Below are 15026 nucleotides of genomic sequence, written 5' to 3'. Positions count from 1 at the left end.
CGGGGCGCCGCACCGCGCATGCGCCGCGCGTGCGCACTGGAACGAGGGTCAAAGGGCTTGGGCGGCGCCTGCGCAGACCGGCGCGGCACGGCAACATGGCGGTGAGCGTGCAGCGGGGCCCCAGGGCGGGCGGCCGCGGGGCCGGATCGCGCTCCCAGCCTCACGCGCGCTGATTTCTCCGCAGGACAAAGAGAAAAAGAAGAAGGAGAGCATCTTGGACCTGTCCAAGTACATCGACAAGACGATCCGGGTGAAGTTCCAGGGAGGCCGCGAAGGTGAGGCCCCCGCCGCCGGCACGTCCCGCCCCCTTAACCATTTAAAATAAGTAACGGTAGCCGCGGTGGCGGGGACGGAGGCAGAGGCGCCGCTTTAAGCGCTTGGCGCGATGGCCTCCTGCAATCCAACTAATTATGCCGGGGAGTGGGAGCTGGCGTGCCCATTTCGCAGGTGGAGAAACTGAGGCACGGAACAAGGAACAAACGTAACTCAGTCACAGCAGCGCAGTTGGGGCGCTGTCTCTCCAGCCCAGGGGCTGCCCCAGCTCCTCATTGATCTCCCGCCTTCCGTTCCCGCTCCTCTTACCCCCAGGGTCTCCCCCCCGCCCCGCATTGTGTACATTGGGGGCCGGATCTTTCTCTGTAGTGGGGCTGTCCAGGGCACTGCAGATGCAGTGTCCCTGGCCTCCACCCACACCCCAGTTGTGACAACCAAAAGTGTCCCCAGACATTGGTGTCTAGTGTCCCCCAGGAGCAGAATTGCTGGTCAGTCTCCACCCAGACGCCAGAGGGACCTATTAAAAACAAAAGGAATTTCCTTGCTCCTTGTTTAAAGTCTCCGTGGCTCCCATTGTTCCAGGGTCATGTTCAAAACTTCTGTTTCTCTGAATAAGGCATGGAGCTCTTAACTTACAGGGCTGCACATGATTCCCTCTACCTGGAATGTTCTTACCAGGTGAACTCCCAGGATCACGTTCCTGCTCTCAACTCCAGGTACCTGGCTCTGGGAAGCATTCCCTGACCCTACACCCCAGGTCAGGCCCCTCTGTTATAGCTCCTGGTTGTACCTGTCACAGTTTGGAACCTCATGTTCATTAACAGGATGCTTAACTCTGCTTCGGACTCTGCCACGGCATCTAGCAAGGAGAGAGTGTGCTCTCAGAGGGCAGGAAGCAGGTCAGGGGCCGCTTGTTCACAGTGCGGCCTGGTGGTATGAGCGGCACAACACCTCTGCAGCCGGTTCTGGTTCTAGATGGCTTGAATCTGAACCTCGCTGTCCGCATTCATCAAATGGGGCTCATAACACCACCTACTACACCGGTGGCTGTGAGAATTAAAGGGTAAAAGCCAATAACGTGATTGAGGCGGTGCCTTGCATGTAGTAAGCAGTAGGTCAATTTTTCTTTTGTTTAGCAGCCTCTTTAATCCTCGATTTCTTTTTTTCATGAGGTAGAGATCCAGACCCCTTATTCCTGATATGTAGGCAGTTGGATGGCATCAGAGTCATTAAAAGCACAGGGCCCGAAAGTCTAGGTGGGAGTAAGATTTGAATCTGAGCAAGTGTGGGTTTTTTTGTTCTTTATTTTTTTTGTTTTTGGTGGCTGGCCGGTAAGGGGATCCAAACGCTTGACCTAAATCTGAACAGATGTTTGCTCAGTGTAAGCCATGCTGGCTCTGGAACACATGTGAGATGCAGCTCTTACTTTTCAAGGTGCTTACGTTTGTTTTCTACACTTCACAGCAATCTACCACCAGTTTAGCAGCTTAAACAACACAAATGTCTCATCTCAAAGAACCTGTGGGTCAGGAGCCCTGGTGTCTCAGGCTCAAGGCCTCTCACAAAGTCGCAATAAAGGGGTGTTTCTTGGGACCCGTCATCTCAGGCTCGGGGTCCTCTTCCAAAAGACCGGTTTGTGGTGGAACTCAGTTCTTTGTGGTTGTAGGACTGGGGTCCCTGTTTTCTGCCTAGTGTTGACTGGGGATACTCTCAGCTCCTTGAGACTGCCTGCCTCGGGCTCTTTCCACAACGTGACAGTTTGCCCCTACAAAGCTGTAGATGAAGCAAATATTCATTCAGATTCAAATTGTTCCAGCCAGTAGGAGAATCTCTTTCACTTACTTTTTTTTTTTTTTTTTGGCAGCTGGCCAGTACAGGGATCCAACCCTTGACCATGGCGTTATAACATCGTGCTTTAACACTTTAACCAACTGAGTTAACCAGCCAGCCCTGAAAATCTCTTTCAGAAAGTGTTCAGTCCTTGAAGGGCTCGCTTGATGAGTCAAGGCCAACCCAGGATAATCTCCCTCTAGACTAACTCAAAGCGAGCTAATTCGGGGATCTTAATTACAACTGTAAAGTTTCTTGTCTTTGTCACATAACCTAATCATGGGAATGACGTCCTGTCAGTCACAGGTCCCAGCCTGCACTCAAGGGGAGGGGATTACACAGGTGTGTTCACCACGGTTGGGGAACATTGGTTCCATTTTAGGGATGCCTACCTACCATGGGGTTCACGTCCCCTTGAGGAGGGCAGAACCACTGTGCAGGCTCACTGCGCACCAGGGTCCATGCTGTGTGCCTGAATGAATTACTGCACTTGACCCTCTCCATGTGCCCAGGTGGCAGGTGCCATCATGATCTTTGTTTTGCAGGGGAGGGACCTGAGCACAGAGAGAGAGAGTCAAGGAGCCAGGGCTTCCAACGTAGGTGGTCTGATGGACGTTTATACCAGAGACCTACAGACTTTTCCTGTAAAGGGCCAGACGGTGATGATTTTCAGCTTTGCAGCCCAGATGGTCTCCATCACAGCTACTCAGCTCTGCCGAAAACATGAAAACAGCCACAGATGATACATAAATGAATGAGGATGGCCATGTGCCAATAAAACTTTATTTACAAAAGCATGTGGTGGGCCAGATTTGGCCTGAGGGCTACAATTTGCAGACCTCTGCCCTGTACCACTGCATGGAGCTGTCAGTCATGCCCAGTCCTGCCCTCGGCGTGGGCGGTACAGCCTGGGACAGGCACCTAGTCCCAGCCTTTGAGGGGAGACAGGTAAAAGGAGTAACATCGTAGTGGGACACCCATTTCCACGGGGAGAAACATGGAGAAAGGGAGCCAGGAAGGGGAATGGGGGACATCCTGGGGAAGAGGCCTGAGACGAGGGAGCTGGAAGGAGGGTGGGAGGCAGGTTGTTGCAGGAAGAAGCATCGGTGAGCGCAGAAGCGGGAGCCACACCCATGGGGAGTGATGGAGCCATGGCTTGGAGCCACCTATACGGGAGGTTTCCAGGCCAGCCGGGGCACTCGGCTCACCACCCAGGGGCTGTCGTGGCACATCACAGAGGAGACAGACACAAACACGTGCCCTCACCCCTGGTCCAGGAGCCGCAACCTGAACCAGTGCGGCTGGAGGGGCAGGGGGAGAAACCTGGCAAGAAGAGAGGGCGGCGGCCAGATCTGGAAGGCTCAGAGCTCTGATTTCGTCCACTCTGGTCAAGCCCTGAGCAGCAGGGTCGGGATTAGTTCTTCAATCCCTGAGAACGTGCTGAAGGACTCAACGCACTGGGGTTCCGCCCCAGGAAGTTAGCATTCTAGTGCCCTGGGCAAGGCCTGGCCTCCTCCCTGTTCAGTTTTTTCATCGAGGTGAAATATAACATTAACTTCTATAATGTACAATTTAGTGTCTTAGGACATTCACAGAGTTGTGAACCACCACCTCTGTCTAGTTACCTGTCTGGCATCTGTCACTGAACGTCACGTGTTCAGGGTTCATCCACGTGGTAGCGTATGTCAGAGCCTCCTTCCTTTTTACAGCTTAGTATTCCACTGTGTGGACATGCTGCTGCCTATATTAGTACAGCTGATGAGCTGAAAATGGTTTTTACAATTTTTAAATAGTTGGGGAAAAAAAGATCTCATGACATGGAAACCACACAGCATTCAAATGTCAGCGCCCATACGTAGTCATTGGCACACAGCCACGCCTGTGTGTTCACGTGTTGTCTTCAGCTGATCTCACACCAGGAAGGCTGAGCTGAGTGGTTGTGACAGACACCATGAGTCCCGCACCATAGGAAACACTGGCCACCTGGCCCTCTGCAGCAAACGTTTGCTGACCGCCTTCTGGTGGGAGGCGTGGGGCAGCTTCTTCCTTCCCTTGCTTCCCCTTCCTCCTGTCATGTCCCTAGGAAGGCTGGTCCCCACCCCTGTGTCTTTCTGGGGTGTCCGTCGAGGGAGGGGCGCCCCACGCAGACGCCGCGTGCCCCGTGCCCAGGATGAATGTTGTCTTACACGCATCCATTTTTTCTTCTCCCCCTGGTGATTTCTACAAGCCAGTGGAATCCTGAAGGGGTTCGACCCGCTGCTTAACCTGGTGCTGGACGGGACCATCGAGTACATGCGAGGTGAGCCGAGTCGGCAGGACCTGGGATGTCCTTGCTGGGCCTTTTGTGTCATTCTCAAACCCGCGAAGCTTCTGCCTGAATTAAGCACGGGAGGCCTTGTGCATGTAACCACTGGCAAAGGTGTTGGTGACCCGCCAGCCCTGGGCGCTCTGGTGAAGCTGGAAGACCGTCATCTTAGGGACTTAAGACATGTGTTTTGCCGGTTCCCTTACTGACCTGTGAGCACAAGTCATCGTGGTTAGAGGGAGGCTGCATGTGTGTTGAGAAGGCCAACATGCTCTGGTGATCCTCTCAGCCCCCGTGTCTTCTGTCCCTGTTCACCCGCTGCTATTAACACAGGATCCCATTCCCCTTACCAGAGGACCCTTCCCCATCTCCCTGCCCCTGGTCTGTCCTCCTCTTCCTCAGTGAGGCCCCCAAGTCCCCAGCCCCTCCATGAGCAGCCCATGGTGGCCAGGCCAATAGATCCCCAGCTCAGGCCAACCAAGGCATTTGGGGGACGCCAAGACCTAGGAAACAGGGAGGGTTTTGCCCCTCAGGGACCCATCCGTGAGGCTGAGACAAGATTATCTTGTTTCTTCCTGGCTGGGTCTGTCCAGATGCCTGGTTGTAGTCCTGGCCTGGCCTCCCGGGCAGCGGCATCTCCTTCGCACACTGGGCACTTGTGGCATGGTGGCTGCTGCTCTTGAGCCCTCTCCTGCAGGGCTGCTCACACAAGCGACCCGTGTGCACCCCCCACTCGTTCCCAGAACCACCGGCCCAGACCCATAGGTGCTAGGACCATGAGCAGGGGCAGAGATGGGTCTCAAATCTCAAAACCTGGGCCACTCACCTGTCCCCTCCCCACACCGCATGCTAGCACCGCGAAGAGCCATCTAGAGCTCGCTGCCACCTCCCTGGGTGTGGGCCCCCGTGGGGCTTCAGGGATCCTGCACAAACGGGAGTCCTAGGGGCTTTTATTTCAGCTGCCCGTCTGATCATCTGGTCCCGGAGGTGGCTGTTAGCTCCCCAGCCCAGGTAAACCACGTCCCCTGGGCTGCCCTGTTCTCACCTGTGGGATAAAGATGGGCCCTGAACTGCAGCTCCTGGAGCTCCTGGCCCTGTGGTCTGTGGCTTGTCTCCAAGAGAAAGGTTATATGTCGCAGCTGAGGCCTTGGGTTGCTTGCAGTGCCTGTATAGGTTGGGGGGTCACTGCTAGGTCCTTGGGTTAGGGTCTTTGGAGGCCCCCCTGGAAGCGTGCCCTGCCGCCCTCATCCCATGCATCTGTCCTCCCCAGATCCTGACGACCAGTACAAGCTCACAGAGGACACGCGCCAGCTGGGCCTGGTGGTGTGCAGGGGCACGTCAGTTGTGCTCATCTGTCCGCAGGACGGCATGGAGGCCATCCCCAACCCCTTCATCCAGCAGCAGGACGCCTAGTGGGGGCAGGGCCCCCTCCCCCACTGCATGCTGCCCGCCGCATCGAGGGGCCTTTTTGTATAGGTTTTTTTTTTGTTTTCTTAATAAAATTGCAAACCTCAAGTGTCCAAGCCTCAGAATCTTGCTTTTTCAGCCTTGATCTTCTGAGGAAAGCTGGGTCCCACCCGGGATTTGGTATGGCCAGTGGAGTTTGTCAAGCACCAGCCATGTTCCCTACTGGGGACAGGGGTTCAGAGATGATGGGGCTGGCCCAGGGGGACGGGAGTGAGTCGGGAGCCTGAGGCCTGGGAGGAGGCTTTGCAAAGCCTTCAGGCCAGCTTGGTAGATATAAATCTTGTTTTATGTTTTGGAATCGTTTTGTTTTTATGTTGTTAGTTGCAGTTCCAGGAGCCTTTGAGACTGGTCACCTAAGCCAGCTCCCTCTGGGTTGCTTTCCTCCTGAAAGCATGTCCCAGCTGGACAGACAGACCCTGGCACTGACTTCTCGCCTGGCACTGGCAGTCCTGGTCGGGACCCCCCCCATTCACTCACTCCTCACCGGGGGTCATCCTCACGAGTGCCCCTGAATGCCCCTTCCTTATAAAGGCAGGTCACCTTCCCGGCCCCCGTTCCCACAGCCCAGCATCCTTGTTAGGACGCTGTCTCCCACACTGACAGCAGGGCGCGTCTGCTCCATCACTCTGAGGCTGACAGTGAGACAGAGGATGGGGGCCGCTTCTGACTCAGACAGAGGCTGGGAGCAAGCCTGAGAGGGTTGTCCTAGAGGGAACCTCAGACTGCTAACCTCTCGGTCTCAGCTGGGGAAACTGAGGCAGCGTGGGGTCCAGGACTTCGTGGGAAGCTAATCGCAGCAGGGGACCAGAGCTCAGAGTCGGGACAGGATGACCTCGGCTCCCTGCTTGTTCTCTCAGGATAAATCAAAACCACTGGCTTCCAGGCTTATCACAGCAATCAGCCCACAGATGCAGGCTTTGCTGTAGCCCAGGTGACATTAGCCCCCACAGCAGGGGAATTAGTGATTGGGCCTTGCAGCCAACCTCTGCCTCTGCTCCTCATCCCTACCCACACCCCCTCCCTGGCCATCTGGCACAGCCTGGCCTCTACCTTATCAGGGGCCTCATCTGGAGCCAAAGCCTCTAACTGGGGGTGGGGGGTCTGCTGGGTTAGCTGCTGGATCACAGCCTCCAGGAAGGGCAGCCACGGTTTGGGTGCGCCCGGCACACGACATGCAACCCACGTGCCTCAGTGTTGGGAAGTGATCCCCCCCACACCGCCATGCCCATTTACAGTTGGGGATCAGGACAGGACTCGGAGCAGGCAGTCACGCAACGTAGGAACCGAGAACCTGAACTGCACCCTCAGTTCACTCTGCACACCAGCCTGCCCTGTCTGACATGAACCCAGGGTCACAGCCAGGGGTGTCCACCCCTGGAGAGAGAGCAGCAGGCCTTGGAGGATAATTAGGCCTCGTTAGAGCCTCCGGGACAGTAGACAGGCAAGGGAGGGAGGGGTCTGGTCTACAGCCCCCCCCCACTTTTCCCGCAGAGGAAGCAAGACTTGTCCCCGGCATCCCCCCCGCCTCACTGTTGCAGCCGTCAAAACAGCCCTATCCACCCATCCCCTCCAGTGAGCTCATGGCAAAAGCTGCCCTCTGCAGCCACCAAAGCCTGAGCTCAAATCTACCACTTGCTGTGTAGCTTAGAGTAAGTGACTCGACCTCTCTGAGATCCAATTCCTTCTCTCTTAGGTTTAGGCAAAGGCACTGAGTATCCGTCTACGGCCAAGCTCTGGGCCACGGCTGTGTGGGGAGACAGGAAGGAGACAGAGCTTCATGTTGGAGCCCAAAGACAGAAACAATGCTGTGGGGGCCCAGAAACGGGAGACACTGACTTCCTGGGGCTTGAGCAGAACTCCCCAGGAAAAGGCATAAAATAAATTGGTTCCACGTAATCCTATCAGCCCTAGAGAGTCACTGTGAACTAGTTTATAAAAGACTGGAAATTACCTAGCTCCCCATCATCTGGAGATCGGCTTTATAAAGTCAGGTCAACCCTGCAGGTGTCTGAGGCCTCACGAGGTAGCCCAGGTGAGACCAGCAGAGGAATCTCACAACCAGCCTGAGCGAATTCATGGCTGTTTTATGCCACTAAGTTTGGGGGATGTCTGTTACGTGGTGATAGATCACAGAAACTTCCTGACGCAGGCCGTGACAAACGGCAGAGGGAAAATCCAAGTTTATGCTAATAACAGCAAGGTCAAGGATTCGGATCCCAGACCAGCCAGCTGCCAAAAAAAAAAAGAGAGGAAAGAAAAAGTGTAAGTTTAGCATAATAATATGTTTGGTGTAACAGTATCATATAGTACATTGTACAATATCATTTACTGAAGATAATTGTTTTTAAAACCATCTTCTGTTTCTGTGTGTTTAAATGTGAGAAAGGTCTGGAAGGATCCACATTGATCTGCAGTGGAAGGTGATGATTAAAGGGGGATGTTAACCCGCTCTTAGTGTTTTAATATTTTAGGAGGAGAAATTTAATATTTCACATTTAATATTACATTGGAAGTTTAATATTTTACAAGGAGTCAGAGGAGACAAAGTCAGAAACAGCGACACCAGACAGACTGAGAGAGAGACAGGAGAGGCAGAAACAGAAGCATAGACTCAGAAAAAGGAGACCGGCAGCCGGGCCGTGACACTGGGTCCCCCAGGCCTCCCGCCCTCCTGGCTCCAGTGTAAATCCCGAGCCCTAGCCGGTCCCACCCGCCACCTGCCACCCGCCATGCCAACAAGAGGCTGCCCGCTGACCCCTGCCCAGATCCTACCATTTGAGCTCCCTGCCCGAGGACAGCACAGTCCCCGGCACTCAGCACGGAGGCTGCGGCCATCGGACCAGGGGTCAGCCCTGCTGCACGTGCCCACGGTCACCACGGTCTACGGCTTCCGGTTGCTGGCAGGGAGGCCTCGGGTCTTGGCTGCGGAAGCCCCACTCTGGGAGACATTGCCAGAGGTCCCTGAAGATGGGCAAAGACAGGCAGACCCCACCTTGACCCCAGACCAGCCAGAGACCTGCCTCCCAGCAGGCTCCAGAGGCTTCTGAAGGTGGACAAGATCTGGACATTGCTAAGGGTCAGCCCTGCCCGTCCCCACCCCAGCTGTCTTGTCCCTGGATCGCTCTGGTTAGTTCCCCTCACCCTCCCGCAAGCTCTCCAGCCGCTTCTGCCGCTCATCCCTGTTCACAGATGAGGCAGCTGAGGCTAGAGAGGTCAAGCAACTTGCAGAGGGTCATGTGGCCAGGACGCTAACCCCTCTGCTCCAAAGCCACCCAAGGCTCCTAACCACCCCCATCTCATGGGTGCAGAAACAGGCCCAGAGCGAGGTGGTGGGAGGGGGTTATGCATGGGGGGCAAGGAGAAAATGAGCCCACCCTGGCCCCAGGAGCCAGGAGAGAGAACTCATCCTCAGCCTCTCCCTCACCCTGCAGGTCCCTTCCAGCCTCAAGCAGCCACAGGGAGGCCTCGCTTCAACCCCAAGCATCCGCTAGAGGACCCAGGCAAGGCCATGTAGCCTGGGACTTTCTGCCACAGAAGCCCCACAACGCCAGCAACTGCGGCGCCTCCTGGTCTGTGCCCAAACCGGGTCTCACTCTGCCGGTCAGCAAGACGGGGAGAGGACCGCTGTTGTGCCTGGACTCAGACAAGGACATGGATATAAAAAGAAGAGGGTCTTATAAACGGGGGAAATTGAGGCGGGGAGGGGTTCTAGGATTTGTGGGGTGCTGGTTGGAACTGGATCCCCTAGGGAGGGGATCCAGCCCTACTGCCCAGGCTGTGTCTGCAGGAATAAGTCCCAGCCCCACACCTTCCTGATTAGTCTAACAGCTTCAACGGGGCGGGGCCTGGATCTGTTGCTGAATAAAGGTTTGCCAATGCACAAGTGAACTCTGGGCACTTTAGCTTCTCATCTTTTCACATTGTCCATGTCCCTTCAGGTCTGCTCCCTGGCGTGTCTGTCCCTCCACCCACCGCCCACCCCGTCCCCCATCTGCTGCCGTGCTGACCAGAGCCAGCAGGGGTCAGGATTCACCCAGAGATGAAGGCCCTGCGGCCACTGTGTCTTCTGTACTGGACAGAGGACAACATTCCTGGTAGCAGGCGGACTCCGCAGGAAATGAAGCTGGAGACAGATGTGCCCTCGGGTCCTACCCTGGTCACTGCAGGTGCTTCTGGGCCCCTCTTCCTGCCCCCACCTCCCCCGGACACCAAATTCCCACCCACTTGGGTGTCTGAGAGGCACCCCAAAATTAACATGCTGCAACTTGATGCTCCCCTTCCACCTGGTGCCCCCAGCTTTCCCATCAAGGAAACAGCCCTAGGATTTAGGATTCGGGCCCCAAACCTTAAGGTCCCCCTTCACCCCTCTCCCCATCCCCCACCTCCCTTCCATCTGCAAATGCTGACTCGACCTGCAGAATTGGTCCCAAAGCTTTTAAAGAACAAATCACACCAATCCTGCCCAAACTGTTTCAGAAACCACAGGAGGGGGACACCTCCCCAACTTGTTTTACAGGGCCAGCGTCACCAGAACCTGACAAAGACATTACAGGGGCTGGCAGGTCAGCTCAGCTGGCTGGAGCGTGGTGCTGATAACACCAAGGTCAAGAGTTCAGATCTCCTTACCAGCTGCCAAAAAAAAAAAAAAAATTCCAAAAAAAGAAAGGCCCAGGCCAATATTCCTCATGACTCTAGATGCAAAACTCCTTAATCAAATATTAGCACATTGAATACAGTGTTCCTATACAAAATTATACATCACGACCGAGTAGATTTCATCCCAGAAATGCAAGGTTGGCTTGGTACTCGAAAATCAACCCATGTGATTCACCAACTTAGCCTCAAAGGAGGAAACCATATATGATCATTTCCATAGATGCAGAAAATTCAACACCCATTCAGATTAAGAACTTGGCAACTCGGAATGGAAGGGAACTTTCGCAACCCAATAAAGGGCATCTACAGAAAACCTACAGCTACTCCCATACTTGATGGTGAAAGACCAGATGTCTTCCCTGAATCTCAAGAACAAGGCACAGATGTCCACCCCCGCTGGTTCTATTCAACGTTGTCCTGGAGGGTCTACACACTGCAATAGAGCAGGAAAGTGACATACAAGATAAATTTCTAAAGGAAAACCAGCTCTATGTGCAAAATCTCTCTGCGAATGCCCACTGCTACCAGGCCTGTGTGTTCCCGGTGTTGGCACCCCTCCCCCAGTCACAGCGGTACCTGCCTGCCTCCCCTCAAATTCCCGACAGCCCAACAGCAAATCAGATGGTGACGTCCCCCCACCTAAAACTCTTCAGTGTGTTCCCATCACGTTAGAACAAAATCCGAACAACTCCTCCAGGAGCTCAGAGACTGCATCTGTCTCTGTCAACACTGTAACCCAGGTATGACACCAGGTACCCTGGGGGCGCCCAGCAATTGCTGAATGAATGATCAACAAAATCCAGACTGTGGGATTACAAGTAAATAACTAAATTTTCCAACCAATACACCGTTATTGTGTGTTTCTTTTTTATGTCTATTTTTTGGTGGCTGGCCCATACAGGGATCGGACTCTCGATCGTGGCATTCTCAGCGCCACACTCTACCTGACTGAGCTACCCGGGCACCCTTTCAACAAATACGTTGCAAGGAAAGAGAGAGAGACAGAGAAACTACATCTTCAAAGAGACCTATCAACTAACCACAAGGAATGGACCTTATCTGGATCCTGATTTGATCTAGGTGTGAAATAATTTTATAAGACAATCAGGAAAATTGGACCCTGGCTAGATATTTGAGGACATGAAGGGATTACTGCTCATTTTTTAAAGGATGGTAGTGGGATTGTTGGTTATGTTTTTTTTAAGTCCTTATATTTGAGAGATGCAAATACTTGTTCAAGGTAAGCATGCAGTGTCTGGGATTTGCATGGACGTGGTCTGATGCAGGGAGCCGGGAGGGACTGAGGACCCCGGTGAGCCAGACTTTGGTGACAGGTTCGAGGGGGTTCCTTGTATGATTCTCTCAGCTTTTGTTTGTGTTTGAAATTTTCTATAAGAAAAAGTTAATATAAGCAAGAGGTCCCTTTGGAATCTGCTGGGGACTACTAACTTCTATGTGTATCAGAGGACAAATTTTTTTTTAGTGGTGGTGAAACTCCACTCTGAACCTAGAACTTGCTCTGGGGGTCCCTTATTGGGGGCACAATTCTCCTGACTTCTGTACCTAGAATCCTCCCATGTGGCCACACAAATCCAATCTTAATCCTCCCTGCCTAGAACACTCTATGGCTCCCACCTTCCCTTAGGATAAAGTCCAACTGCCGCCTCCACCCTCGCCCCTCATTGCTGTGCGCTGTGCAATTCTCCAGACATGCGGCGTGCCCCATTCCCTCCAGGCCTGTGTCCGTCTCTACCCTCTGCCTCTCTGACTCCCTCCTTGGTCTACAGAACTTGTCCTTTGGGGCCAGCTCTCCTGTGAAGTTTGCCTTGGAGCCTGGAGTTCAGGCACCAGACAAGGACATCCTCCCCACCCCAGCCCCAGCGAACCCCTCCCCAGAGGAGCAGGAGGGGCTCAGGAAGCCCCCTTGGCAGGCAGCGGCCTCCCTTCCCCCAGCCCGTCCCAGGCTTCCGCATCTGGAGCCGCCCTCTCCTCCCAGGTGGTCTGTCTCTATGGCAACGGCCCCACGCCAGGTGGTCGTAACCTTGGCAACCAGGTGCTACCGCCCCACTGCCTGGGAGGCTCTAACCCATGCCTGTAACCCCCGCGCAGGAAGACACATGGGAGACCCGTTGCGGATGCTGGGCCCAGAGACGGCAGTGGTGAGTGACACCCCAAGGTCACCCAGCAGCCAAGGCCGGGCCTGGGGCACTTCGTGGACTTGAAACCCACCTCCCCCACCCTGCTGGAAGCAACAGAATTTGCACATTCTTGTCACCTGCTGAGCCCCTGCTGTGTGTCCCGTCCACACCGGGCTCCGGGCAGTTGAGGGACAGTGGGGTTGCGGGTGCCACATCCCTGCTCAGCCCCCCGGAAACCCCTGCTCCAGGAACAGCCTGGACCACCCTCAATGTCACCGGTTTGTCATTCATTCAGCCAGCATTTATTGGATGCCTGCTGTGTGCCAGATGCTGGAGACGCAGCAATAAGGAAGGGAGGACAGAGTATACACAGGAGAAATCAGCAAATCACAGAGTTTCTTAATGGGACAGAGTCGAGGGGAAGCGGGCGGACAGGCCAGTCTCTGGAGCAGGGAGCACAGGCACCCTGGCGTGCCCCTCTGTTCTCGGGGGTGGAGGCTCTGCAGCCCTGGGAGCAGGGACTGTTCCGATCCTCCTTTTGCAGATGTGGAAGTTGAAGCTGGCTTAGGTCAGGCACCGTCTCTACGGCCTTTTCCGAGCCTGCCTTTGTGACGATTTCATGCGTCTTCTCCTCCTGCTTGCAGAAAGCCTCCTTGTTCCCCGAAGCAGTTCCTCCCTCCAGCGCTTGGCCTGGTACACAGTAGGTGCTCAACGAACGCCTTCTCCAGGAGCCCTGAAAGGCAGCTATCAGAAGTGTCATTTTGCAAAGGAAGAAATGGAGGATCAGAGGGGGAAAGCGACCCCCTGAGGTCACACAGCGCAGCGGAACCACCAAGCCCCTTCTCTGTGCAAGGTCCTGGCTGGCCAGGGGTCAGGGGAAGATCGTGGGATGGGAGGAGTCACGTCCCCGTCCCCTCCTTCTAGACCTCTTGGGGCCAGGAAGGGACCCATCTCCTGCCCTGTCCCGTGGGGGGCCTGGCCTGCGGCCTCCTGGGATGCGGTTTCTGGGCCTCCAGCCAACGCGACAGTCTGGGAACGGAGCCTGCTTGAGTCACAGGTGGCTGTGCTGAGGCCAAGCCACCGTCAAAGCTGCTGGGAGGCTGCAGTGAGCCCGGAGGAGGGGGCCTAGGGAGGGGGTCGTGCAAGGTCACACACCCGGACTCCCAAAGCAGCGGCCCTTAGGACAAATCTGTGAAATGCGGATAATAAATGTGTCCACCCGTGACCGTGGAGACGCAGCAGAGATGTTTAGCAGGGGCGCTTGGTGGGCGGGGTTCTTGGCATGAGGGGGGTGCCCTGCCCTCTCTCTCTGCCCCCACGCTGCAGAACGTTTCACCTCCCGCGCCGGACTCCCTGGTGTGAGCCTCTGAACGGGGCAGACCCTGGCCTGGGGGTCAGGACAGGCCCCCTCCTGGTCCCACCTCTGCCCTGGCTCGCTCTACCCTCGGGTGCCACAGTTTCCCGGCCTGGGGGATGCGAATAGGGACGCTTTACCCCGACATTCAACGGTCCTGGGGTGTCTGCTGGGAGGAGATGAGGCCGGGGCCCCCTCTCCTGTTGAGGCTCCCCAGACTGTTCGCTGCGTGTAAAAGTGAGAGCCTCAGGCTCTGCACGGACACTCACGGGGCGCCGGCTGAGCATGCACGGGCCGGTGAGGCAGGTGACTGTGACTGCGACTGCGACCGCTGCAAGGGAGGACACAGGGAGAGGCGAGCCGGGCAGGGGGACGGCCAGCGCCCAGGGCACTTGAGGAAGAGCAAGGGGACTGGTGCGCTGAGAATGAGCCAGTGGGGAGGAAAGTGGGGGTGGGGCAGGTCACGGCGCACACGTGGACTTTAGACAGGATGCTGAGGGCAATAGGGAGCCATAGAGGGTTCTGGAGCACCGGGTTCAGGCTTCCTCTGGGGGCCACACGGGGAAATGGACGTAGAGGGCTGGGCTGGGGCCGGTGTCCAGGTGCTGATGGTGGAGGCCTGCCCCGGAGGCGGTGGCAGTTTCCAGAAGGTTCCAGATCGGACAACCTGCTGGACCGGCCATGCGTTTCCTGCAGGGCGGCCTCAGCGGGCTCACCGGGGCTGCGGGGACAGGGGTCCTCGGACACGATGCGGCCGGGGTGCACGCAGGGCCACCCTGGCTGGCGCCCTGGGCACCTGCGCCCACGTGGCCGCCAACACCTGCGGCCCCGGCGGCCGCGCGCGCCCCGCTAGACGCGCCCGGGGAGGCCGGCGGCGGGCACGCGCGTCGGGGGCGCGCACGGCGGAGCCCGGGCGGCGGCGGCGGCGGCGGCGGCGGCGGCGGCGGCGGCTCGTGTCGGCTCCGGGCGGCCCCCGCGCCGCAGCCCGCGCCGTGTCCGCGGC

At 56.1% G+C, this 15026-nt stretch overlaps 1 protein-coding gene across 2 annotated transcripts; it reads left to right on the top strand.

Annotated features, from left to right (window-relative positions):
* Positions 1–52: 52 nt before the first annotated feature.
* LSM7 (LSM7 homolog, U6 small nuclear RNA and mRNA degradation associated) lies at positions 53–9748 on the top strand. 2 transcript variants are annotated; one of them, XM_063112386.1, is made up of 4 exons: positions 53–101; positions 185–275; positions 4331–4402; positions 9307–9748. In XM_063112386.1, exons 1-4 carry the CDS (start codon positions 96–98, stop codon positions 9387–9389), a joined length of 252 nt encoding a protein of 83 aa, XP_062968456.1. In that variant the 5' UTR covers positions 53–95; the 3' UTR covers positions 9390–9748. The 2 variants fall into 2 exon arrangements, with proteins under 2 accessions (XP_062968456.1, XP_062968455.1); XM_063112385.1 differs by lacking the exon at positions 9307–9748 and adding an exon at positions 5679–5926.
* The last annotated feature ends 5278 nt before the right edge of the window (positions 9749–15026 follow it).

This window comes from Cynocephalus volans, chromosome 10 (assembly GCF_027409185.1).
Source record: "Cynocephalus volans isolate mCynVol1 chromosome 10, mCynVol1.pri, whole genome shotgun sequence".
Taxonomy (NCBI): domain Eukaryota; kingdom Metazoa; phylum Chordata; class Mammalia; order Dermoptera; family Cynocephalidae; genus Cynocephalus; species Cynocephalus volans.
The sequence above is the reverse complement of the archived record's forward strand: the minus strand, read 5'-3'. Positions and strand labels throughout refer to the sequence as shown.